General features: G+C 36.7%; 4 protein-coding genes across 4 annotated transcripts; 1 reads left to right on the top strand and 3 right to left on the bottom strand.

Annotated features, from left to right (window-relative positions):
* Nucleotides 1–51: 51 nt before the first annotated feature.
* Nucleotides 52–9,517, bottom strand: LOC129794219 (synaptic vesicle 2-related protein). Its single transcript, XM_055834898.1, has 5 exons — nt 8,028–9,517; nt 4,278–4,723; nt 2,165–2,766; nt 1,912–2,086; nt 52–560 (listed from the first exon to the last, which is right to left on the bottom strand). The coding sequence occupies exons 1-5, from the start codon at nt 8,215–8,217 to the stop codon at nt 441–443; spliced, it is 1,533 nt and encodes a 510-aa protein (XP_055690873.1). The 5' UTR covers nt 8,218–9,517; the 3' UTR covers nt 52–440.
* A 1,119-nt stretch (nt 9,518–10,636) lies between these two features.
* On the bottom strand, nt 10,637–13,970 carry LOC129794218 (GPI ethanolamine phosphate transferase 2). Its single transcript, XM_055834897.1, has 4 exons — nt 13,684–13,970; nt 12,482–13,622; nt 11,314–12,429; nt 10,637–11,257 (listed from the first exon to the last, which is right to left on the bottom strand). Exons 1-4 carry the CDS (start codon nt 13,827–13,829, stop codon nt 10,889–10,891), a joined length of 2,772 nt encoding a protein of 923 aa, XP_055690872.1. The 5' UTR covers nt 13,830–13,970; the 3' UTR covers nt 10,637–10,888.
* A 142-nt stretch (nt 13,971–14,112) lies between these two features.
* LOC129794216 (lysM and putative peptidoglycan-binding domain-containing protein 3) lies at nt 14,113–15,650 on the bottom strand. Its single transcript, XM_055834895.1, has 4 exons — nt 15,444–15,650; nt 15,204–15,369; nt 14,831–15,134; nt 14,113–14,613 (listed from the first exon to the last, which is right to left on the bottom strand). The coding sequence occupies exons 1-4, from the start codon at nt 15,455–15,457 to the stop codon at nt 14,336–14,338; spliced, it is 762 nt and encodes a 253-aa protein (XP_055690870.1). The 5' UTR covers nt 15,458–15,650; the 3' UTR covers nt 14,113–14,335.
* Nucleotides 15,651–15,914: 264 nt separating this feature from the next.
* On the top strand, nt 15,915–16,906 carry LOC129794217 (deoxyuridine 5'-triphosphate nucleotidohydrolase, mitochondrial). The gene is made up of 3 exons (XM_055834896.1): nt 15,915–16,189; nt 16,256–16,392; nt 16,491–16,906. Exons 1-3 carry the CDS (start codon nt 16,086–16,088, stop codon nt 16,691–16,693), a joined length of 444 nt encoding a protein of 147 aa, XP_055690871.1. The 5' UTR covers nt 15,915–16,085; the 3' UTR covers nt 16,694–16,906.
* The last annotated feature ends 9,678 nt before the right edge of the window (nt 16,907–26,584 follow it).

Raw genomic sequence — 26,584 nt, 5'->3', positions numbered from 1 at the left:
ACAAACCAAAAGAAAACCATGCAGAATATGAGAAATAATTAAAACAAGATCTCCAATAAAAAATAACAATTTTCATTGTTTAAATTCTGTTTACATAGTTGATTACATACTCACATATCTTTCTCTCTCTCTATCAAAACACTCGCCAATGCGCTAATGAATAAATTAATCTTAAATACTACACCGTAGCTTAATCCATCAGGAATCTTTTTTTTTCTTAACTCTCATTTTATTTTATAATAATAAAAAAGTACAACAGGAGGTAAAAAAAAAACTTGCAAAAATACCATATATTCACATTCATGAGCGTATCGAGTCCGTGTACACATATTGTTTTCCACGTACCTCGTGTCGTCCGAAGCGAGAAGCACCCACGAAATCAGTCACGGAGATTTGGTTTAGTCACACAGAGAAGAGTCTCTCTGGGGCGGTACGCAGCTTTACTGGACCATGTCCGTACCGCGAGTCTCATACGGAAGCAGGAGACATGCCACGCTGGCACTGATTGCAAACACACCGTACACACTCACGGCACTCCATACGGAATTCTGGAGGAGAACCTGCAGTGAAGAAGTTTGTGAAGAAGTTAGTCATCGCAAATTCATTGACAATCGTATTAATTTTATTTATTTTATTACTTTGCAGAATTGCTGAAGTCGCAATTGAATAAAAATTAATTATATTCTTTTGAATTTCAATTATTTCCATCAATTGAGTGAGGAGAAGTATGCAAAGATCAGAGAAGAAAAAATAAGGAGTCTATTCATTTTTGATGATTATGAAAATTCAAAAATATACACAAAATGTTAGAACAAGAAACGATTGACAAAAATGGTCAAAAACGTTCAAAAAGTATCAAACAGTTTTTTAATTTTCAATTAAGACCACTTAAGAATGATTTTCTTTACACAATGCATAAACCACGCCTCTATTGTAGGTATAATTTTCCATTTGAAACATATGCATGCTACGCACAAGTTCCTCGATTTATGATGTTTTATTATATTCTAGAATAGATAAAAATTCTCTATAAATGTCATAATGCATTTTATGCATTGAAATAAAAATTGAGTTACAATGGGGGCGTGGTCTTTGATTTTTTTTTTTGGTAAATCTTCCATGATTTTCTTTTCAGTTAATCCCAATGGAAAAAAAAACATTTCATTTAATTTTTCTTGCAGGTTTTCTTGACTTTTTACAATATTTGATTTATTTTGTTTGTATCTTTGAATAACGGTTATGGTATAAACAAAAATGAAGAAACTCCTTCTTTAAGTACGTCCTCCCATCTAATTAAATGTTTTGTTTAAGGAATAATGTCTTTGAATTTTATTTCTTGTGACTTTTTCCTAAACTTTCTGACTAAAATAAGGAAAATCCAGACTCTTAAAACAAAATAAAATAAAGTTGAGCAAAAAGAGATAAAAATAATTTCTGTATCTTCACTTAATTAATTTCTTATTGAATCAGCAAAAGTATAAAAATAACTTTAACAAGTTAAGATTACATAAAGCGCATAATAAACTTGTTTCACTGATTTTATAGAGAGAATGAAGAAAAAAGGTGAGGAATTTAGTTTAAAATGATTATTTTTGTGAAATTAATTCAAAACAATGTACTACAGTGTGGGTCATACAAAACGACATTCAAGCAAAGATGATGTGTTACATAGAAATTACGACATAAATTTTGAGCAAAAAATGTTGCTAAACTAGCAAAAACTAGAGCTGAATTTTTAAATTAATTCAATCAGGTAAGATATTATGAAATATTTGAAGAAAAATCTCTTCTTTTTATCGTGAATCTTTTGCTGATGAATTTTTCATGAATGAAAAATCACTGCAAGAGATCTTCAAGAATATTTTTGAATAGATTTTCCTTTTTGGGAAGAATTTAATTAATTTTAAATACCTGTGCCACATAGGGAGTTGCCATGGCTCCAAGTCTTGCAAGAGCAGAACATCCACCCACTCCAACTGATCTCAGTGCTGTGGGATAAACTTCCGGTGTGTAGACGTAGGCTGCCTGGAAGAGTCCCGCGATGACTCCACGTGCCAGGAAGAGGATCATCGTCAGTGCTATTCGACTATAAAATTGACAAAATTAAAAAAAAAACTTTAAACAACTTAAATAAATTTCCAAAGAAAAAAAGGAAAAAACCTACTCTTTAGTGGATGTGAGGAGGAGAACACAGCCCCCGTAGAGGATAAATTGGAAGGCCATTGTCTTTTTTCGTCCCCATTTCTCCATTACGGCAATTGTTGCGAAAATCCCGGGGAATTCCGCAAGAGTTGTCCACAAAAGGTCCAAATAGTCATCGGTGGAGAGTGGATGGCAATCCTCAATGTCCCCTGCAACAACGGGCTTCCGATCGCCACTGAAGAGCTCCGTGGACATGAGCACGAGGCCATAGTAGCAGAAGGCGCACGACATCCAGATAAACCACAGCAGCAGTGTGGTTCGTCTCAGCGACGTACTGAGCAGTGCCCTGATGCTCCCTCGTGGGGTTGCCGTTCCCTCCACAACGAGCCTCCCGAGGAGCATTGGCTTCTTGTTGTCGTGCGCAATTTGCTCCAGCGTCGACAGGGCTTTATCATTTTGACCGCATGCCACATTGTAGCGTGCCGACTCCGGTAACCACGGTGTAATCACGGCAAAGACAAAAAGTGGTGCCGCTGAGAGGCCAAGAAGCCATCGCCAACCCAACCGGGGAGCAACAGCAAGCGCCAGGGCAACTTCAAAGCACGCCCCAAGAGCCCAGAAGCACTAAAAAGAAAAAAAAACATTTTTATTATACCTTCCTCGTTTCTAAAAAGCAATATTATGTATTTTGATGGGCGGTGTAAGAAATTAAATGGGCATAATTTTGCAAGAAAGTATAATGGCTCAACAATTGAATGTTCTTCACGGTGGAAATATTTTTTGAAGCAAGACAAGAAACTTTTATTAATGTTCTTTTGCTCTGTACAGAGAAAAACTTTGTTTGTATCTTTGCAGTCTCTTCGGAAGAATTTATTTATTTACTTGCAAATGAATTTTATTATTGAGGATATTTTATAAAGAATTTTTAAGTTGATCAAAGGAGTTTCTCGATTTTGTATGGGAAAAATCCATGTGAGACGTGTAAAAGAATCAAAAATTATCATCGATGATTTTAGAAAGTTTTTTTTATGCTTCATGCACTTAAAAGGACAAGAAAACACAATTCTGACGTCATTGTTTGAATTTTTAGGCAAAATTTTGCCTTAAGAATATTTCCAGCTAACCTGAGTGAAAAATGGAAAATCTATTTGGTCTTTTTTGATTCTCTACAAGATTAAGCATTTTATACATAGACTGTTTGTTCGATTTACACAACCGAATAGACTCCTTTCCCAGAAGATTTTCTTATTCTTTTCAGAATTTCCTCCTGTAATTTTTATTTCTTTCATTACTTGTTCAATATTCAAAAAGAATTTTTAATAAAACCGAATTTAATAAATTATAAAATAAATAAATCTCTCACGAAATTTCGCATTGTTCTTTTCTCTTCATTCTATTTAAAATTCCGTCTGAAAGAATGATTATTCTACAGAACTCTGGCACCGCCCAATAGTTTACAGAAAACATTCAGAATAAATGCTTTTGCGATACAAATCTTTGTGCAATAGAAATATATTAAAACGCTTTCCAGTTAAATCTATATAGATGGAATCGGCCCTATATTGGCTTTTGGTATTCTCACGCAAAAGAATTGTGCCATTTCTCAAGCAAACTTCCACATGTGTTGTAAAGAGACCTCGCCCCCCTCTCCCGTGCTTTGTTTGTTGTGTTTTCTATGGAGAAAGAAATTTTTAAGGTAAAAAAAAATATATAGTGTGTAACTTTCCAATAACTTCTCTTGTCCATTGCATAAGAAATGGACTAAAAGCACGCTAATTGTTCAAAACAAGCTACAATAAATTTTTTTCATGTGACGGAAGACGCGATCAATTGCAAAACAAGGGCGTGAAAATTGCAAAAAGAAACAGAGTAGAGAAAAAAAATTGAGTCCTTCTGAATTTTCTCATTTTCTTCACAATTTTTCAATCAGATAAATCCAATGTGTTTTCATGAAATTTTCTGCATGAAGCAAAAGAGATGAATATCGCATAAATTGTGCAACATAATCTCGTTGGAAATTAGCATTCGTCGCCGATAAAATGTTGCATAAATTGATCGATGGTGATGATGAGGAAAATTGCTTGTTTGGCTCCTGTGTGGTGTTGGATTAATATTGAAAAAAAAAATAAACTTACGTCGAGGAGGACAACGCACTTGGCGCGTTGCTTTGTGGGCAGGAACTCAGCATAGAGTGTCACAGATTGTGGCACGCATCCAATTGCAAATCCCACGAGACCCCGCAGCAGGAGGAGCCATCCAAAGCTCGGAGCTACTGCCGAGAGCAATCCATAGAGGAAGAGGAGGACACCACAGAGGGTGAGTGCTGGCTTACGGCCGTAGCGATCGCTCAGCTGACCCCAGAACGTGGAACTCAGCATCATGCCCAAAAAGACAATCGTCGTCGTGAGGGCTTGCTGGTACCGCGTAACACCCCAGTCGCAGTGAAGAGCTGGCCCGAGAACACTGAGAATTGTCATCTCCATCGAATCCGCCATCCAGCAGAGACCCACGCAGAGGGAGAGTTTCACTTGAAACCACCCGAAGCCGAGTGCATTCACAGCCTGAGTCACGGTGAAGGTATCTACAACAAATAAAATCAAATGGAGAAGAAGAAGTATTTCAGTCAAGGGTCACACTACATTTCCCATTATGAGTTCTTGTATGTTGTACGTGCTCATTTGGTCGGCGGAATACCGTCTCTAATGGGGAAATAAATACACAACCAACCTCTTGCCGTATAAATTAATTTTTGATGAATGACAAGAAGTGATCTTCGGTGCTTCCAAAGATCCATTTTCTTAGCCACTCTTTCAGAGGAGAAAAGTTAATGAACTCTTAGGTGTGATCACGTTTGGTTTCACACATGATTTTATAAAATATTGCGCAAGTGTCGTAAAAAAATTTTACAATCCACGAACTTTGAAAATAAAATGTGATCAAGTATTTATTAAAATAATTATAATAAATAAAAATCTCATATAATTGTGAAATAAAATGAAAGTAAATCAAACAAATAAATTAAGTAAAATGGTCAGTCTGTGGGGCTGAATTGATGATTTCACCGAGTTTTTTTTTTCTTTCTGAATAAATAAATCAAAATAGGAAACTTTGGTGGCACATTAGCATTCTGTGAACATTCAAGTTATACAAAAGAGATATTGAATGACACAAAAAGATCAAATATGATTGGAATAAGCAAATTGAATATTGAAAGAGAATCATAAATTACCGCTAAAAGATTTTCTCTATACTAAATTGTATCATCGCTGAGCCAAATTTTAGCATTTCAATAGAATTTATTAATGCAAGTAGGTTAAAAGTTTTCTTACAAAATTGGGAAAATGTTCATCAATTTTGTTTTAAATTGGTGTTTTTGGAACCAAGAAGGAATCAAAAACCTCGTAACAACAGTTTAAATCAAATAAAAGTTGTTTTCAAGATGTTCTCCATTGACGAAAAACCACAACCAATTAAGTGCTCTAAACCGCAACAAAAAAGGTGTAGGGGAACGTGGCCCAATTTGGACCGCCGCCCAATTGCGACCGCCCCTTTTTCTCGTAAATGACGAAATATTATAAAATTAGTTTCACTACATTATGAAGATATTATAGTAAGGTAATGTTAGCGCCTAAAATAAATTAATTTGGTACACAACAGGGCAAATTAAAAATCAAAATTCATTTTCAGCACTTGGTCGACATTTTCTGATTTTAGAAACTAAGTTGATATGAGTTTTTTTCCCACTATTATGTCTCATATTATGCCGCGTTTCTGTAGCTTAGAGGGTCTAGTTTATTACTTGATTTACAATTTTTTGAAAGATTTTAGGTATTTTAAGTAATTAAGTGAAAATGTAATACATGCAGAATGGTCTAATTGCGACCCCCAAAATGTTTCAATTCGGACCGTCTATTTCCACCACTCACCACGGTGAAGCTGTCGCGCATGCGTGTAGTGGTGTGGAAGTGTCTTTCTCACACAGACCGCGCTGTGTTTTGATTTCAGGAAAATCAATATTTTTTCACGTTTCTTGAAAGTTTTTCGCCGTGAAAATGTTCCTAAAGCCAAAGGGGAGTGCAGTTAGTGTAATTTACGCATTCCTCAGAAGAATTTTCGTGGATTTTCTGCGAATTACGTCAGTGAGTGCGCAATTGTCTGTGTGTGTGAAATTCCGTGTAGTCACCTCAAGGGCGAAATGTCAAAACAAATGTGGGGAAAATTGAAAATAAATTCTTGATTTTCCGGCTTTTCCGTGTAATTCATGGCGTTTTTCCTATTTATAGTAGTGATAAAAGTGATCTACTAGTGAAAAACCCACAAATTACGGCAAAAAAAGGGGGTCGCAATTGGAACACTCGGGGGGTCGCAATCAGAACACCGTGGTGAAAAAGTGCAATTTTAGCACCTTTTTTTAATTCGACTATTACTCAGAACAGGTAAGAGTTAGAAGGTTTGCATCTATAGAACAAAGTTAGCCTATTAAATGACCTTTCCAATGGTACCAAACTTGGAAAGATTTAATTCATTTTAATATGACTTTTTTCAATCCTTCTGAAACAGAATTTAGGGGGTCGCAATTGGGCCACGTTCCCCTAACAATTACATTTTCTCATTAAAAATGTACCTACTCACAATTGCTGGTAAGTGCTATTGCTTAACCATTGATGTATTGTTGCTTTTAATCTAAATATTTTGAACAAAAGAGGATGTTAATTTCTTGCTCCGATAAGAGGTTGGAAGATGTAAATGAAGGAGTTTCATAAAAAAATAGCCTCAATGGAAAAGCTCTTAGCTCAGAAAGCTCTCAAATCTCAAGGATTTTCAGATGCTCAGATAACGTTATAAATTTGCTTAACCCTTTCGCGTCTATTGGGTCAGTCGTTGACCAAAACACGAAGAAAAATGTATAAGACACATAGGAAGACGTTTCGAGTGGGAAATATGCTTTGAGAGCAACCATAAAATAAATATTGTGGTGATTAAAAGAAAAACTCATTTCAATATTTTATGTGGATGCGAAAGGATTAAATTCTTTTTTCAGATCTTGAAGAGACAAAATTCGAAACGTTGTCGGCAAACAAGTGAAGAAAACAAAGATTTTCTAAAGAAATTAAGAAAAAAAATTGCAATATGTTTGGATGTTTCAATACATGAAACATTGACGCTGATGTTTCATCGTTAATTTTTAACAGGGATATGTTAAAGCATCTTTTGAAATTTCGCAGTCTGTTTTTAAAACTTTCAAAAAAACTCATTGAAACTTTCCACAAGAACGAAGAAGTTCTAAAGCTCTTCCTTTAGCCGAATTTATTTGAATTTATTAAAATAAAAACTTTTTGTGTGATTTTAAGGATTTTAAAGCGCTCAAAATCAACAAAATAACTTTTGGATGTACTAAATATAATATAAAAGGCAAATCTTATGTATTTTAATGGTTCATGCATTAATAAGGACGAAAAATAAAATTGTAACGTCAATATATCTTCTTTTCCTAACTGACTCTAGGTGAAAAAGAATGTCTATTTAACTATCCCGAAATCTATTGTAGTTTTTGATTTACTATAAAATTTAGTTTGTTTCGTGTATTTCCTCCAAAGAAGTTATAACTCATATAACGATGAATAAGCTCCTTTCAAAGACATTATTTTTAAAATTTTTATTTGGTTGAATTAAAATTAAAATTCAGCTAAAATCATTTGATTGTTCTCCTCTCCTCTAAAGAAAGAAATTAAATCCGGGCTTAAACCATGATTCTGGAAATTATATATCCAGGAGACTTAAGCCAGGATTTAATTCTTCCTTAAGAGAAGAGAACAATCCTTAAGACTCAAGTTCTAATTTTTTTCTGCAAAATTAATTTAGAATAAAAAGGAAAAAGGACTCACCATCGGGCACGACGCTCACGGAGGCCATTTCGAACTCCTGCGCCATGGCGCCTGTTTGCGGTGGTACCTGATGATGATTGTGGGTGGCAATCGGTGTGGTGTGACCTGCAATGGCCACATTAACTGTGGCCACATTTGCTCCCTGCATTTCCTCATATCCTCTCGTAATACCCGGTCGTCGAACTCCCATCGCTTCTTCGCTTTTCCCTAAACACACACAGCCGCGCGCGCGCTATTCGCTCTATGTCTTTTCTCACTCACTTGCCGACTCCCAAGACACGAGATTCTGGGACGCACACAAGCAATGGGTAAATTGAGGTAGAGTCACAGTTATTCATCGAATAATTGGTGATCGCGCGCTAAGCCCGCCAAGAAGAAATGCTATATTGCGCGCAAAAATGGTTAACCGTATTTCTTTCACACTGCTGTGCTCCTCAAGAAGCACCAAAACACCCAATGAGGCGCTCCTCACTCCACTGATGCTGAATTAAAAAAAAAATAACGAAATGATCGATCAATTAATTAATTAACACCATCATGACACCACTGCGGGCAATTTAGCCAAGCCATCGATGTGATGAATTCCCAATTGTGTTGCGATCTGTCGCGCCTCTCTATTTGGAGATTCACCTCACACACCCACGATCACGAGAGATCACTTCTTTTTGTTATTTCTCACAGCTCTAAGACATATACGATCACAGGGAGTGTGATCGCCCAGTCTTTCAGAAATGATGTAAGTTTCTGTTTTTTTTTTCTTTTGCCTTCAACTCTTCCACAATTGAGTTCTTTTCATTCGCGGATAACGACGAATTGTAATGAATAAAAAAAAAAACAGCAGAACATGAAGAAAATGTGAGACACAGTGAGGCAATTGTTGCAACAAAAGCAAAATATTTATTCACTGTCCTCGACTTACGAGCTTGTCTCTCAATTGGAATTGTTTCACCAACTTTTATATTTTGTATTTTCCACTCACTCCTCAGGCAAGATTTTATTCTTTTTTTCACGTCAATCCACAACTTGATCTTGCACCGTCGTCTTTTCGTGCACCTCACCTAGTTATTCTTCATCACGATTCCCAATTTCTGAGCCCCATCATCAACGTACTCTGTGTGCCAGATCGCAATCACTTTTAATCGCTAAAGAAATGTACCTACACAAACCCTACAGAGAGCAAGAGAGCGATGCTTCCAGCTGAAGAAGCAAATCTCAACTACACTCGGCCAAGAAGAAATGAAAAATCTGTCTCACGGAACAGTGGAACACTGTGTGAGTTAACGGGGTCTACACCGTACAGAGCTCCCATGCTATTAGATTCCATGCCTGCGCGATCCCCCACCCGTCATTCACACAACTTCTTGTCCAGGTAACACAGTGCTGGTGGATGTGTATTGGTTGGCCCCATCGCATCCCTCCGAAAAAGTCACGCGCGCGATCATCCAGCGTTCCGTGTTTGAAAGTAAAAATCCCACCCAAACACGTTGCTCCAGCTATTTGAGGAATTTATCGTGTGCTGACCCGGCAACTTCGACACTTTGCGCCTTCCCCTCCTGCCACAGCATTGCTCTCGCGCGCGATCGTGCTACAATTGATCATATTTATATTAATTCCAATAAGCGCGTGGATTCTTGCACGAAGCGACTATTTCTTTGAATGGGAATTCGAATTAATTAGCTTGACTCATATAGTTCGTTCATAGCTGAGGATTCTATTAAGAAAATTTTTTTTTCAAATTTATTCACAAGGGGTGTTTATCTGGAGAATATTTTGGTATTTTAAGCGAATTATCTGAATATTTCTGAAAATACCAAAATATTTGACTTCAAATGAACATCTCTTGTTAAAAATTGAAGAACTCAAAATCGAAAAAAAAATATTTAGAAATTTTTGGTTGAATTTAGTCTTTTTTGGGATGAATTTACTACTTTTTACCATTAATTTACCACCTTTCGGTTTGAATTTAGTCCTTTTTCAGGCTTTAATATTTTTTTAAAGTCCTGTTCCTCAATTTGTGCTATTTTGAGACTGAAAACCAAATATTTATCGGGTTTATCGGCTTGAATTTACTCTTTTTTTCTGGGTTTAATTTACTACTTTTTGGCTTGAATTAACTCTTTTTTATGCTTCAATTTTAGTCTTTTTTTAAGCTTTAATTAAGATTTTTTAAGGTTGATAACGTAATATTTTTAGGCTTGAATTAAGCAAGTTTTCGGTTGAATTTACAACTTTTTGGCTTGATTTTGTTCTTTCTAGGCCTAAATTAACTAGTTTTTAAGCTTTTTACCTCAATCTCTGCCTTTTTTGGACTAAAAAATATTTTATGCTTGAATTTAGCATGAATTTAGTCCTTTTGAGGCATAATTAAATGAATTTTAGTCTTCTGCTTCTCAATCTGAGACATTTAGTTTAGAGGCTGAAAACCAATATTTTGATTTCTTTGGCAAATCATTCCGAATATTAACGAATATTCCGAATATTTTCCAAGATTCGAATGATTTCGCCCAGATAAATTCCCCTTGTTTATTCATTTTAATTTTTAACATAAAAAGAAATTTGAGAAAATAAATGGATCAAAGAAAGGTTTTCATGAAAAAACATTACAGTGGTGGCCAGCAGTATTACGTTGTTTTATTTTTAAATTAAGTAATATTATTTTATTAAATTCCCTTAATTCTTATTTTGTATTCTTCTCAATACAGTCTCATTCAAATAAAATTATTATTACCTACAAAAATCTTACCTGAGCCATTCAAATAAAATGAGGAATTGCATAAAATTGTATATGTACTTTTGTCCCTCCTCCAGGTAATTATTAGCCCATTGGATGTGGTGGAAACTTTCTCCACATGCCTTCACGATTAGTGACACCACGTTATGCCGAGAAGAGAGAGAATCACGTGGAAGAGACTAAAATTAAAGGCTTCATAGAGGAGTTTTGGCGAGAAGACAGTCCACACGAAGAGATGATTCCGGAATCCCGTGGCGATGGCCATGTAGAGAGTCAGTGGGAGGATGAGGAAGATGGAGCATGTTTGTAGGAATGTCTTTGATTGATGCTTCCGATTGCTCTGGTCACTCTGGAGACGATAGAGCATGACTAGAAGGGCCAGGAGTGGACCACTGAATGTATTTATTGTTATAAAGAGCCCCACGATAGGCATGTTGAATGAACTGAGCCCCACATAGCCAGCATTGAGATCAATTGAAGCCAAACTGTTGGAATTGCCCTGAAAAATGAAGAATTTTTTGGAATATTTCCAACAGAATAAATTGAAAATCTCACCTGATAGAAGAAGAAAATCTTCCCAATCCAGAGATGACTGAGAATGAGCATGTAAATCTTTGGTGTTCCTGACAAGATAGCTTCGAGGGACTTCCCAACAACTTGGCACGTAAGGATGCAGGCAACATTGAGAATGGCATTGTGTGGTTTGTGTAGGAGGCATGAGATCAAACTGAAAACCGTGATAGTTGCTCCAATCCACAAATTTCCATCCTTCTGGAGAATTTTCTTCAGGAAGAATCTCCTGTAGAGGATCGGGAGGTAATTTATGGCCACAATTTCCATCAAATTCACCCAGAAGAGGATCAGGGAGACAGTTGAGTCACTTCGTGAAATGTTGAAGAGATAAACTTGTCCAGTTGTGGCACGATAGTAGTAGATTAGAAGGATTGCCGTGAAGGTGAGGACGCTTGTGAGGACACCCGTGAATTGGGCACAAACACCCAGCATGAGGAGCAGGGTGAGAATAAAGAACCAACTCAGCATCGTCTTATGCTCCTCCTGAACAAACCAATCTCCAATATCTGGAATACTTAGCCACTTGTCGCCTGTTTGATTGAGCCTTCGGAGGAAGATGTGACCAGCAAGGAGAGCAAGATATCGCAAAACAACCCCATTTAGCTCTTCAAGTTCCTTCAAATCTTCCCTTCTTGTTCTCCTGCCCTGTGAAATCAATAGATCCACGGAAATATTGCGGAATCTCCTCAATTCACATCCAAGGAGTAAAACAAAGAGACTTCCTCCAAAATAGTACCACAGCTGATGCTCTTCCTCAATGAAGGAGCTACTGCTGTATGAAATTGCATGAAAAACTGTGCAGAAGATTGCAAAAATTGGGATTTTGTGCATCTTTGGCATCAACGATGTTTGTCTTTCTTGCACAGCTATTCTTATAATCTCCACATTGATCCTCGTGATGACAATCGTGGTGAGAATTATGGTGTTTCCCATGAATCCCGAAGAGAAGAGAGATGAGTCAATGTTGAAGAATTTCTTTGGCAAATGCTTCAAGCAGAGCGTTCCAATGAGGATGGAAACAATGCTGTAGGAAGTCCAACCAATGCACAGATCATCATTTCTATTAACCAGGAAGAGAACTAAGCTCGCTGTCAGGATCTAAAAGTCAAGAAAGGTTAAATATAGAACGAACAAAGGCAAGAAAACTCACCAAGAAGCAGACAAAGAGCCCCAAGGAGATGCTCCAGTGATCGTATTTTACAAAACTCCTCGCCAGGAGGTTGGACATTTCTTGTGCAGATGATAAATAGAAGAGGTTTGAGCGCTTGAAGATGGACGGATTGACCACCTCGTCAATTTGCTTCGTCTTCACGTACTTCTTGTGCAACTCTCGGGCCTCCATGTGCTGCAGGAAGAATTCTTCTTGATCGAAATCCCCTTCATGCTCAAAACGAAGCTTCTGCAGCAATCTCTCCCCATTGTAGGCTAAGGCAAAAAGTTGCTCATCTTCCGTCAAGTCTTTCAGCATTTCTGGGATGAGATTTCCAATACTTGATGCGGGAATTGGGAGTCCCAGCAAGACAGAGAGAGTGGCAGCAAAATCAATTTGATTGTACATCGTGTTGGATGATGAGCAATTTGTTCCAATGATAAGGAGTGGAACCGTGATTTCGGGGGCTGAACTACCACCATGCCCTCCTGTGTCCCTCATCCCATGATCCCCCGTGACAATGAAGAGACTTGGGAGGTAAGAATGAGCATTCCAGCGCGTCATCTCGAAGACAATCTTTGAGAAAACTTCATCCATTTCCCGAAGCTTTCCCGGAACTTTTGGACTAAATGGACCCTCAGCGTGCCCAATGTGATCCAATCCAAGGTAGTGGAGTACCATCATCCTCCAATCGGGATGCTTAAGCTCACTAGAAAGGTGCTTTGTGATATTCCGGTCTCCTTCGTAGAAATCATTCACAAAGAGTGGATCCTGATTTTCTCCTTTTCGCACAAAGAAACGCGGGAACATCCTGGTCCATGTGCTATCCCCGTAGAAGACTAATTTCCCACCAGAAGCCTCAATTTGTTGTAGAAATGTATCCGTCTTCACCTCTGAACTGCCCAAATTGAGAATGACATCAAGGAAACTGGGAATTGTTCCGGAAGTTAGAGCTTTTATCCGTGGCATTGTCACAGTAGGTGGTTGAACGTTCAGCTTCAGTAAGCAGGCTTCCTGATTCGCCAGGAGCTTTGTCATATGCGGCATATTCTCTTTCTGCTGAACAAAATCCATCCGTAGGGCATCAATCAGCATTATCACCGTTCGGGAAAATCTCTCCCTGTACTGACTCCTGTCCAACCTATCAAGATGAGGATTTTCTTGAGTTCTTCAGCTAATGATTACAGCTACTATGTACTTACTGAACTTCATCAATGTTCCGGGGGAAATCCTGAAAATCTGCCTTATCTGTTGATGAGAATGAAAGTGGAAAGAATCCATGGAGGAAGATTGCAAGTCCAAAGAGGAATGTTGAGAGCTGGAGCAGATAAATTGTTGAAATCTGCATGTTGGAAGGTTCCTAAGACGTCCGGAAGTTTTATTTTACTTTAGAATCATGATTTAACTTTAGACTTTTCCTATTTTTTGTGAAAAAAAGAATTTAGAGAAGTTTCTTCGGTAAACCAAAACAAACCATTTAATTTTTAACACGTGCACTGCGTGTATTTTACGCAGAGGTGATTTCATTACACGAGGATGTAATAAAATCAATAATGTTGTATTTTACCCCACTGGATCATCATATGGGTTAGATACTTCTTCTTGAAAATAAGAAAAATAAAAGAAACTAGTTAATCGTGCATGAAAACGTCGGGAAATGGCTTTTAATTGAAAATAACTTATTTTTTTCTCGTAAAATTTCACTCAATTTTTATATTATAAAATACATTGAGCGATGTTATCATCATTATTACAATATTCTCTGGTTTTTTATTAAATTTTCACACGCTGAGGCACTTATTTACAAAAACAGATCTCGAATGGTCTGCCCGGTCTGCCATGGGATTTAATCCCTCATAACTTTGAATGATTCTCATGAAGGAGTCGCTCGACGTGATGCTCATGCTCGGGTTCAGTTTTGAAGATGATGTAAATGATGGGAATTGCAAAGCAAAGAACGAGGATGAAGATGAAGAGGCACACCCAGGATATATCACAATCAGCTCCATTGCATGACATATCCATCCTGTGTCGGATGGGGATGATGCGTGGCTGTGGGATGGCATCGTCGATCTCTCCACTGAGAAGAGGTTGACCCAGATCGCGTTCTTCAATTCCCAGAGGATCGAAAGCTGCAACAAATCATTAAAAATGTCAATGTTAAAAAAATTAATTTCCGTGGAAAATCCCCAAAAGGTTTCCCTATCTTTGATTAATTGCCCGTCAATCATTCCCAAATTATTTTTGATTTGATTTATCAAAATGAAGCTCCTCTGTGGTTGTCTTGAGTTAAAGCTCTCAGGACTTAAACCTCAAGGCAGGAAGCTCCGAAGAGCATTTTCAACTTACCCAAATCGTCATCTCTGTAGTCATTGCTTGATATTTTGGTATTGAGAATAATGTTCTGAATTGAATCAGTTGGGGCACGTTCTGAATGACTAACTGAAGCTATGATTAATTTTTCATCCAAATCACGTCCTCCCAAGTTCTCGGGCACCACTTTAGCTCGCGTGGGACTCGATGTGCCACTCTTGTGAACTCCCGGAATGGTTTCCAGGAGGACAGTGTGTGGCGTAATAGGAACACGGATGACGCTTCTTGCGAATATTTCATTGTCACGCTCAATCTTATTGAGACGCTTCAGCTCTGATACCTGCAATGAATCAGGGCGTGAGGGATGGTGCATTTTTGCAACTTAAAAAAAGAAACGGGGTCACCATACTTGGCAGTTGAATCGCAGAGCGATCGCCTGGAGAGTATCATTTTCCTGAACTTGTGCCTCAATCGTTGGCACCTGTGGTGATCGTACCCTACGCATTGGTAATTCTGTGCTATTCCTCGCAAGGGGTTCATAGTCGACACTAGGCCCTTCCTGGGGATTTCTCGTTCTGGCCACGAAAACAAAACATTTAGCATTTTTTTCCTCTCCAAGGTAATGACTCAAAAATCCAGGAAGTCTCACCTTGTTCGCTTCATTTTGATCACGTCTCTCCTGGACGATGGGATGAACTACTAAATATTTTCAATCCAGTTATTAAATATATCCTTTTGGGAAGGAATTTCACTTCATTATTGTACTTTTTGTGGATTATTTTGGTAAAAAACACAATTTTTCTCGCGAAATCTAATTGACTATGTTGAAGTTTTCAAATAAAAATCGTCCACTTTGTCTGAGAATGTTGCATAGTTGGCTAAAAACATTGAACAATTACACTAGGCGACAATTTTTTGTAAAATTTTGTATTTAAAATAAAAAAAAATGCTCCATTTGTTGCATTCGCGAAGCATTAATTAACATAATAATTACATCATAACAATAACGAGACTTTTTCTGTAAAAGAATTAAAAAATATTAAAATAAATTCGCAAAGAAAATCAAAAATAAAATTCTTGAAACATTAGACACCATAAAAACTTCAAGGAGGTATGAGAAATTTCCTTTGCGACGCGAAGAAATCCCGCCACTTTTGTGATCTAACCTCAAGCAGTTGATTTTCTCATTGCACGTTTCTCAGGAAAATCTTAATTTCCCCGTAAAAATTACCAAAGCTACTTTTTAAAACAACTTTTCCTGTAAGAAAAACTCCCAAGTGATTAATCCACAATGCCATCTGAAGCTTCATGTGTGCTGCGTTTTGCAAAATTGACCGAAAATGCTTTTGCCCCGATGAAAGGCTCCGCCCGGGCAGCTGGATTTGATCTCAGGAGGTGAGATATTGAATTGAAGGACTATTGAATTGATTCTTAAGATCCTAATTGATGTTTTTCCTGAAGCGCCTATGACTGTGTTGTACCTGCCCGTGGCAAAGAACTCGTGAAGACAGACATTCAAATTCAAGTTCCGGAAGGGTGCTACGGCCGCGTTGCCCCACGCTCTGGACTCGCTCATAAGAATTTCATCGATGTAGGCGGTAAGAGAAATCCCATGAGATTTTATTGGATATCATAAAGGAAGTAAATTTATATTAATTTTGTAATTTTAACCATTTCCGGATATTGCGGGATTCAGCTGGTGTAATCGATGAGGACTATCGAGGGAATGTTGGAGTGATCTTATTCAATCATTCAGATATTGATTTTAAAGTCACCAAGGGCGACAGGATTGCTCAGCTAATCTGCGAGAGAATTTTCTATCCGGAAATTGAGGAAGTTCAATCACTAACAGATACCGAGCGTGGAAGTGGAGGATTCGGCTCAACTGGAACCAAGTAGAATTTGCATTGAAATTAATCCCATTTAAACTTCACATTAGCATTTAAGAAATCTCATTTATTGAAAGTACATACTACAGAGAAGATTCATTCTAGATTCCTGATAAGAATTTTTCCATTTTCACGTTTATATTGCTTTTTTTTCCAACCAGAAAATACCTCCATTGCTACCTATATTGAAAGAAAATAAAAATGTTCATTTTTTTTCGTAAAATGCAATTCTTTTGTATTCCCAAATGGAAAAAGCGCTCCCAGTTTGCTTTCAAGGCTATAGGAAGTCTCTCGAGGGAGTGTATTAGGTTGCATCACAATATCAATAAACGGAGATAAAGATGAAATTTCAGTTCTTATGCGAAAAATTTTGCTATTTTAGATGTTTTTCCTCTCCTAAAATGTCTTGGGAATTGTGTAACGCATAAATAATGTCGCATTTCATCATCTCACACTCGCCAAACCCAGACGGAAAGCCACACAAATTCGAGATCCTGGGAACTTTAATATCACACACAACTTGCCTGCGAAATGCCACCAAAGTATTGCTTTTCTTGTCCATCTCAAAGATTTTTTTCTGTGGTCTGCATGAAATTAGAATGTTGAATTTGTGAGGGGAAAAAAGTACTCTCAACATCAGAGTCAATGTACGAATGCTGGAAATTTTATGCGTCTGCCCGTCTGGGAACTGCCGAAAATTTTATTAAAATTACTTTTGTTGGGCGAGATTGGTGTGAATTCATTTTATCGGAAGGTTGTTGACAAGTTACTTTTCCGCGTCTCCTCATGACGCAAATGCAAAAGATCTTGCCGTTTTTTCTTATTTATTTTTTTATTTTAATAAAGAAGCATCTTTTCCTGAAGATTTCACGAAAGATGAAGAATAAAAAGCAGCGAAGAAGTGGGTTAAAATTACATGAAAGCCATCCTATATTTATGTACATAAAGATACAAATTTATGGAATTTTTAAGCTCTTAAAAAAGCTCCAAAATACTCTAAATCAGGAATTGAATAAATTTTATTAATTTTTTGAATAAATTTTATTAATTTTTTGAATAAAAAAAATCCCTAGGGGAGAGCGGGGCTAATAAAGTCACTTAAGGGTTTGGAAAAAGTCTTAAATATCATATTTCCTAGCTAGATAGAACAAAATGATCTGAGAAAGAGTTGTAGGGCAAGAAATATCCTAAAGAATTGAGCTATGCATTTCACTTTATCTGTTTGGGAAATATGATATTTTGAGCTTTTTCTAAACCCTTAAGTGACTTTATTAGCCCCGCCCTTCCCTAATATTTTTTTTGTAAAACGAACAGAAGGACAATAATTTCAATTTGCATGCGAGAGTCTATAAGGGAGACCGGGGTAAAAAAAGTCAGTTTGGAATTTTCAAATGCTAATTTCTCCCAAAAGTTATAAATCGGAAAAATTGGAAAAAAATATGGTGGAAAGCCCTACCAACTTACAAAAGGAGGTTATCCGATCAGTACTTTAGGAGTAAAAAAAGGAGTAAAAATATAGAGAAAAGCGGTCTGAGACCGTCGAGGAAATTTTCTATAAGGATTTATGCAAATTGACTTTTTTTTACCCCGGTCTCCCCTACCAATCAACGCATAATATAATTTTTGCGCAAAGACCAGACTTTCCCAACCCCTTGCACCGCGACAAATTGACAAAGTACTATAATACCCAAAAAATCCAGGCGAGAGATGAACAGCGATAAGAATAATTGTCGTGAGTGCACGGGTAGCATGATAAACAGCCGCAGTACGAAGACCGTGTCAAGCAGACAACAGCAGAGTCCTAATTACACGCGCACGTCGAATCGCAGTCTGGGGTTGCATAAAAGTGCAGAAGAGGCCCAATGAGGGAGACACAAACTCAACAATTCCAACAGGTTGTACTGTCTCCTGTAATTTATCACACATGCAAGAAGGAGATAAAAATTAAAATGAGATAATATAAAATTCGCCATTCCCCCAGACGCTGTCTCGCACCAATTTGTGCATTTGATTTTAATATGAACATCAGAGTTAAGGTGCAAATCGAAGGATTATTAAAGTTTAAATTGACTTAAATGATTTCGAATTTAATCTTTTATTTGTTTCTCGTGAACTATTTTTGTTTTAAAATATATTATTTAGTAGAATTCCTTTACAAGATCTGATTTAACTGGAAGAACCACGAAGGGAAGCTTTAGCTACATACTTTACCACCAGGCGCCTCCATTTAATTAAGTATTTCATTTTGACTTCTACAGGGACTTCTATTTAAATGGTCTAAATGAGATGAAAAGAAAAATTAAATTGAAGGAATCAATCTATTCTTTAAGGAATTTGCTGTGCTTCAATTTAATATTTTTAAATCTTTTTTCTCTTTCTCTTTGTTTACTTTTTATTTTATTTAGGCGTCTCCATTGCAATATTTAGGATATTTCCAAATTTTTAATAAAAATTATTAGGTATTATTAGACACCAGGCGCCTCCACCATTCCAATGTCAGGTCAAGCTTTTACGTGAAATTTAACATACCAGGCGCCTCCATCGTGATATATTGTCAATGTAATGCAATTTCAACAATTTTAAAGGTATTTTAGGCATCCGCGGTACCACTAAAAATTAAAACTCATCTAAAATTAAAGATAATGCGATTTATACATTAAATTACTTATCTGACGAATTAATTAAAATGATTCTAATGGTGCAAAAAAAAACAAATAATTTAAAAAGTAAATCGCCAATTGCACTCCCACCCATTTTTATCTGCAACATTACCAACTCCGGAGTCCATGTGCATTATATCGTGTCTGGGGCTCTTCTGTATCAATAAACTCTCAGGTTATACACGTTTTCTGTACCTTCACACCGTCTGCTACTGGTGCATCCATTGCGCGACAATATCCATTTGCAATTTTATTATTAATTTCAGTGACAACGAATTTCGCAGACAATCCTTGATTTCCATCCTGTTTTGGCATCTTCTTCATCCACGCGTATCATTAATTATAATGCTTCTTGTTAGTGTTTTTCGTCTGCTTCGACCAATTGTGTGGTGGATATAAACCCTTCTGTGCTGTGAGTCAGTGCAAAGTTTGTTTGCACAAAAATATAATTTTCCCAAAGAGACGGAAAATATACAATTTTTTTAAACATATTTCTGCTTCTTGCAAAAATTGTTTACATAGATATTTTTTTTGTATGAAAATGTACAAAACAATGTAAATTTGCAAAATTTAAATGATGATTTCCGGAATATTGCAAATTCCAAGAAGGACTTTTGCACACATGCTGGATTTATTTTCCCACTTCTCTGCATAAAATGCAATCCGTGGACTAAAATTTTGGCAGACTGCGGAGGTTTTTCTGTCAATGGACTTGCATTGGGCTCAAAAAAAAAAATGACCAGTTTTGTGAGTTTATCAGCATAAATATGTTTTGTATTTTTTTTTTTCATTATTGCGCCTCTGTGTCTATTTACCTATATCATATTTTTGTGAAGAATTGTAAATTTTTCTCAACACACTGCTTCATGATGCAATTTTATGTGGTGGATGCACTTCTGATCGAAAATGTGCTTTTTCTCAAAAGATATTTTATTTTTGCTCAATGCAATTATTTATCATTCAGAACACGTTGCAAAATTTCTCTATATGAATCAGAAAATATTCACATTTACAAATATTTTCACGATATTTATTTTCAAATAATCATTTTCTACGGTCATGGCCAAAGAATGCGAAATTATTTGGTGCACTTGGTTATTGATCTAAAATTGGATTGGAATGAAAGCCAATTTCTCTTGATTGTTTGTAAGATTTTTTTTCTTGTCATAATAATCTATAATTAGGAATCATTTAGTTTCACCTTGAAGATTTTATTTAGGATTTACAGATTAATTTTTCCTGAAGAAAAAAACTTTTCTTTGCTGAGAAATTTTCAGCCGATGTTGAAGCTCAATTTTATACATTATATTTAATTTTTTTTTAGCTTTTATTTAGCTTATAAAACTTTATGGCAGGTGTTAGAAAATTTATTAGATTACAGAGAATTTATTACAGAGAAAAGAAAGGTGAAATTATATTTAAAATAACTTTTAATTTTAAGCAGCTTCCTTGGAAAATTCTAAATAACTTTATTACAAGAAAATGTATTTTCTCCAAAGTTCTTTTTTATCCATGAGAGCTTTAGAAGCTCCGTGAGCTTTTCCAATTTTCCCAAATTATTTCAACAGTGCATTAATTTGCAAAATAATTTTCATTTTAATAAACTTTGCATTTTATTGTCTTTGAACATCTTCAATTTTATATTAATTTTCCAGACAAAAAAATAATAAATTGTGCCCGAAAAAAGTTCAAATTACGTGCCTCGTTATAATGTCTCACAGACGTTATATTCTTTCTGGACAAACACAGGTGTGTCGTGTGAGGAAGCCAAATTGAAATTAATTGCGAGAATATTCTTAAAAAGAAAAGAATAAAAAAAGGAGAGAGAACTTCCAAAAGAACTGCAGTGTGTGGTAATTACCATTAAAATAAGCAAGCACTCAACTTCTCTATCTAAGGGCATCCACGCAGCGTCCCAATCAATGCCTGGGTATGAGGTGCTTCCTTCCCCCATAGGAAAAGAGGAGGGCACTGATGGGTATGAAGCATATATTTTTCAGGTGTTTATTCATGTGCCCCGGGGGTTCTTTAGCCATCGCTGTCTCGCGAGACTTTCCCGTAATTGCAAAAGCATCAAGTGCTTTTGTAATACCTTGTCCGGGGGAGAGAATCCTTTTTCGACTGCATTAATGAGTCTCGCGCGGTGGCTCCCCTTGTCCTCACATTCGTGAATGCATTTGGGTGTCTCTCAGTCTGCCGGGGCAAGATTGCCGCGAATCCGAAAATGGGCAGCACAGAAGGAGGGAAGCAAAGAGATGGTGCACATAAAAGAGAGTGGTTAAGGAAAAAGCCATTAAAAGGCGATTATGAGTTGACCACGCAGAGAACATTTATATTTGTGCATAATTTCTGCTCGCGACGCGTTTGTGAGACAAGTTCTTCGGGTCATTCTTGGCATATAGCATCCCAAGTGTCTGCCAGCTTTTTGCCTTCTCCTCACATCCTCCTTCCCGCGCACATCTCGCTTCTGCACGACACACAAATTGCATTTCGTTGCGCGCGGTTTTGGTTGCCGAGGATTTTGTCCAATAAAAATATCACCCTCCTTCCCTTCTTGCCGGTCTGGAGTTCGGGAGCTGCGGAACATGCCCCATTTGGGTATGCACAACGATAATCACCATTTGTTTCGCCTCTTGTTCCTGGCTGCCGTTTTTCCATCATCAACCCAACCAAACAGATTGAACACCTGTCGAGAGACACGATGGAGAGAATGGGCGAAAAAGGCGATTCTTACCATGTCTTCTGCTCCTGTTTCTTCAACCTTTTTTTGCACTGCCCTCCAAGTGGGTGCGAAGAAGATTTATCGCTCTTTCATGCCATGGCAGAGAAGTCTTCTTCTCGCTTCACTCCCTCATGTGCTCGCTGAATGATTCTTTATGCTCTTGTCACATTAATGCTGCTACCGCAAATTAATTTTTTCTATATACTGAAATCTTTTCTACTTAATTACTATCTTATTTTCTATTTTTTTTCTGACTGAGCTTTAAAGTTTAATTAAGAGCTTTCATATTTTTTCACATGAAAAAATCTAGTAAATGATTTTTAAACGGACCACATGTATCGCAACATATGAAAAATCAGTTGTTGTTGATTCGAATAAGGAATGGCGCAATTTTCTCCTATATTTTCGCAAAGCTTCTCATACCGTCGTCGAGACATGGATCGTGTATGGAAATTTGGCATAAAATTACGTAGATTTATGTGCGCGTCTTGCTATCCCATCGCGAATCTCCCAGACGCATAATAGAAACGATTTTTTTTGTATTATTCAACATATCACGAATGTGTGTCCCTCAGGCGAATACTTGGGGGACATGGGTGCTCCTACCGGCTCTCATCTCAAATTCAGCACGCTCAGCCACCAAGTGGTGCATCTGTTTACGCTATGGGATGCTGCTCTCAAAACAATACCCGCGCACGTTAGATGGCACATTAGATTTTTAAATTGTTGTCCAACATGAGACGAAATTTATCTTGTCTTGTTTTCTCACCTTAAAAGCCATATCATGTGCAAATGATCCCAAAGAATTTGCACAAAAAAACCATCGAAATTTACCTGTTTTCGTTTTTAAATTTTTTTTGCTATATTTTCTCATGCAAATTGATCTCAATTGCTAGAGTTGTAAAATACCTACTCTTGAAGTGTTATTTTGGATTTTATTTACTTAGTGATGAGGCAAAAAAAATGGACATGCCAATAGGAATCCTAGATGATATCAATTATGTTGAGAATTTCCCAATGCTTTTAGCCAATGTTAAATTAGCATTTAACCCTTCGTGTTCCAAGTGGGTCCCCCAAAGACTCATGTACTTTTCTTGTAGAGACTATGTTCGTCGTATTATTCACTCAATAACATCAATCGCAAAATCATCAACGTATAACCAAAAACCTTTAACCCTTTTCCTTCAGTTTGAGCAATGAAAAGAAAATACAATCTGAGGCTTAAATTGATTTTAGCTCTTTTTCTTTACCACAAATCTCCCAAAGTTAAATCTCATGCGGGGATGAAAAGATTAAGCACGTCTGGCAAGAAGTTATGACGAACAACCGCAAGATTTTCGAGTGTGCGGTTTTGCCTAAGGCCCCTGTTAGACATTGATGGATCTCTTCTCATTCCAATTCTGCACTCCTTTCATTACAATGTTGTCATAAGGAGTACAACTGCGTTGGCTACTGTTTAATTCATTTTCCTTCACCACCGTCATCCGTCTCACCTGGTGTATACGGATTTGTATGTTCGTGCCAGACACGCCGAAACCTGAGGTGATTTGCGCCCATGAATAAAACACCCGGGCGGTCAGACAGGCTCTACCCATCATTTGAATATTTTTCTATATAGACGAGCATCTCATGGCGCAAAGATTACTTTTGGTGCCACTTTATGTGCGAGTCTACATGCACGGAAAATTGAAATTTCTTCGGGAAAACTAATTGCTAGTCAAAAAAAAATCTATATACTTTAATTTTCTTTTTTTTTAAATTCTTATTTAATAAGAGAGGCTTTCTTTATTAAAAAAATACAAAAACAAAAATATCCTAAAAGCTTCTTCAAGCTTACTTTTATCGAGAAATCGTGATAAAGATGAATTTTTTTCTCAAGGCACAAGTGTAGAAGAAGACACAATTCTTCGTGTAATTTATAGGCACAATTTCAAGCACGATTACTCTAAAATTGCTCGATTCCGGTTTCAAATTCAATTTTAGGCCTCTCTTTGAGCCGCATATTTCGAGCAATTGTGTGCCTTTATTTCTCTTAATATACTCATATCAGAGTTGATTTTTTTTTAAATAAAAAGGATAGTTTATCATAAAAAATTAACTACACCAACTTAACTCTCACCAATTTGAGAAAATTTGTAGGTACCTATATATAATGTTATAAGGAAAATTAAATAAAATTGGCTATATGTATATTGAACATATTAAATCATTGGAATCATTAAATAATTTAGAAAAATTTAACATAAAGAGAAATATCGTTTCTGTAACAAAACAGATCTTTGATTTAAAAAAATCGTTACTTTCCCAAATTGAAGAAAGAAATGAAAAATTTTCCTTAATAAATAAGGATAAGTAGAAGTAGTTTTATTTTTGTTTTTTTTTAACTACATATCATTTCAATCTTATCTTGATTTTTCCGCACAGCTTGTTAAAAATTGTCTGAAAAATTTATATACCTATTTTATTTCCTTGATTCTTCTAAAACTTTTTCAAAGGACAAAATTCTATGAAAAACCAAATCTTTATCTACAATTCGCACCTCACATAATGTTGAACTCTGATGAAATTTTGCAAAATTCAAGGACCTCTCAGTACACAAAAATCTAGTTGATCAACATAAGTCAATGAACTCTTGTTGCTTTTGGGGCTTATTGCTGGCTAAAGAGAAATTGCACGATTGCTTTTAATTCAATTTGAAGATGGAATTTCAATTTCCCAAGGAGAATTGGATACTGGCACATTTCCTGCATCAATTTTCCTAATAATGACATGGGCTGTAGCAACAGTGTTCATTTGTACGGAGAAAAATTAGCTAACGTGGGCTTTAAAAAATAAAGATTTACTGACGAAGCTTTAATTTTTTTTGCATGTCTCCCTTTGGTATCAGATACTTGTCGCACATTCTTCATGAGTTCTTCCGCAAAAGTATATTTTTCTTGTAATATATATTGGGGTTTGATATATGTATGTCTTAGATGCGAGAGAGGGGGGGGATCTTATAAGAAGTCTATGTCTAGGAATAATTGACTTGTATAAAGGAGGGTGAGAAAGTTTGATTAGAGCCAATTGATAGCGACAAGTGAAATCCGGTGCGTTTTGGGGAGCAATTCAGAGATGAGACAGGAAGTGGCCTATAAATTCGTAGACGAGCCTCTGTCTCTCACTCCTATTTAGGCACGCTAGACAAAATATCATATATTTAGAGACAATCAGGTGCGGACAATAGGATGATTTATCTTGGAGTCTCGTGGGGTAATCATCTCCTCGGTGTGGTCTACTTTAAAATTGCTTCGCACGGAGAAAATTATATCGCACAAGGCTTCTTGATAATTCCATCCACGATATTCTGTGCGTATATTGACGAAAGCGAACGCGAGGAAAGACGCATATTTAACGCATTTATCTATACGCACTGGGTGGGAAGAACTACCTCAAAATTGGGGTAATTTAATTCAATTTGAGAGTGATCTCATGCGTACTGAGCATGTCCCACCATACATGCTTTTCTTCCTAGAGAGAGAGAGAGAGTAATCTTTTGGGAAAGAATATTTAGTTCAGCAACATATTAGGCGGCTTAACTATCAAAGAAAAATACCGCCATTACAGCTTTCGCTTTTGACTTTATTTACTGTGATTCTTTTTAATTTAATTAAATACCATAACCATAGCAAATATCCATCTATCCCTCAAATTATTCGTAATCATTTGATAAAAAAAAATTCAATGGAATTTCTTCCCGTGTTCTGCACACGTTTATGTTTCACGACATTTTTCCCGTGAAATGTCTCATTTTCGAGGAAACACCCTGACTGTATGCGAGCATAACAAAAGAACAGAGAAGATTTATCTCACACAGGTGATTATGTGCTGAAGAATGCTACGAGACTTCGTCTATGGGCGTCTGGGCAACAACATAAAAAAAATTGCCAAAGAAGACGTAAGAGAGGCACCTCCGATGCTTCCACAAAAGTGTGCCCCAATCGAGAGCATTAATCATCATCCATGGAGACCTTTTTTCCCAATGCTGCGTACCAAAATCTCAGATTCTGGCCCATTGAGAACATACCGGTCAAATGTGTCCAGACGATGTAAGATCGAATGCCACAGACAGTGTTGTGGTGTTTTCTCAGATCTCCCTCTGAATCTCCTTTCTTCTGTGGCCACAACATCATTGCTTTTTTTGTGTATGCCCTCTAATGTGGTAGATAAATTATGGCAAATTGGCCAATAAATGGTTAGAGAAGAGAGGAAACGATCGTGAAGAATGCGATTGTCTCCCCTGATTATGTTTTAACAGTTAACAAGAAAATTATTAGTAATACGTCCTGGACCACACCGGACAGGGAAGCCATTCAGACTTTTTTCGAGGAATTCTTCAGCACCTCAATCGATTTATCATGCGGTATCGCAGTTCTGTTTTTACCCTCAATTTCACAAGAAATTTTCTATTATTGTGAAATTTATCGTTGAAGGAGCAACAATTTTTGTAAGAAAAACTTTTTTTTCAGTTTTTGACACG

The sequence above is a fragment of the Lutzomyia longipalpis genome, chromosome 3 (assembly GCF_024334085.1).
Source record: "Lutzomyia longipalpis isolate SR_M1_2022 chromosome 3, ASM2433408v1".
Taxonomy (NCBI): domain Eukaryota; kingdom Metazoa; phylum Arthropoda; class Insecta; order Diptera; family Psychodidae; genus Lutzomyia; species Lutzomyia longipalpis.
This window is presented reverse-complemented; position numbering and strand designations above follow the sequence as displayed.

What these genes read in the sequence shown, in the direction of transcription:
- LOC129794219 (XM_055834898.1), bottom strand. Translation starts at nt 8,217, where the DNA reads ATGGGAGTTCGACGACCGGGTATTACGAGAGGATATGAGGAAATGCAG. An exon ending in CGTGAGCGTCGTGCCCGATG is followed by an intron (nt 4,724 to 8,027) that starts GTGAGTCCTTTT and finishes TATTTGTTGTAG; the next exon opens with ATACCTTCACCGTGACTCAG. An exon ending in CTCCTCACATCCACTAAAGA is followed by an intron (nt 2,087 to 2,164) that starts GTAGGTTTTTTC and finishes TCAATTTTATAG; the next exon opens with TCGAATAGCACTGACGATGA.
- LOC129794218 (XM_055834897.1), bottom strand. Translation starts at nt 13,829, where the DNA reads ATGCAGATTTCAACAATTTATCTGCTCCAGCTCTCAACATTCCTCTTT. An exon ending in CGGAACATTGATGAAGTTCA is followed by an intron (nt 13,623 to 13,683) that starts GTAAGTACATAG and finishes TCATCTTGATAG; the next exon opens with GTTGGACAGGAGTCAGTACA. An exon ending in AGATTTTCTTCTTCTATCAG is followed by an intron (nt 11,258 to 11,313) that starts GTGAGATTTTCA and finishes TTCATTTTTCAG; the next exon opens with GGCAATTCCAACAGTTTGGC.
- LOC129794216 (XM_055834895.1), bottom strand. An exon ending in CTCTGCGATTCAACTGCCAA is followed by an intron (nt 15,135 to 15,203) that starts GTATGGTGACCC and finishes GATTCATTGCAG; the next exon opens with GTATCAGAGCTGAAGCGTCT. An exon ending in CTACAGAGATGACGATTTGG is followed by an intron (nt 14,614 to 14,830) that starts GTAAGTTGAAAA and finishes GATTTGTTGCAG; the next exon opens with CTTTCGATCCTCTGGGAATT.
- LOC129794217 (XM_055834896.1), top strand. Translation starts at nt 16,086, where the DNA reads ATGCCATCTGAAGCTTCATGTGTGCTGCGTTTTGCAAAATTGACCGAA. An exon ending in GCTGGATTTGATCTCAGGAG is followed by an intron (nt 16,190 to 16,255) that starts GTGAGATATTGA and finishes TTTTTCCTGAAG; the next exon opens with CGCCTATGACTGTGTTGTAC. An exon ending in GAATTTCATCGATGTAGGCG is followed by an intron (nt 16,393 to 16,490) that starts GTAAGAGAAATC and finishes TGCGGGATTCAG; the next exon opens with CTGGTGTAATCGATGAGGAC.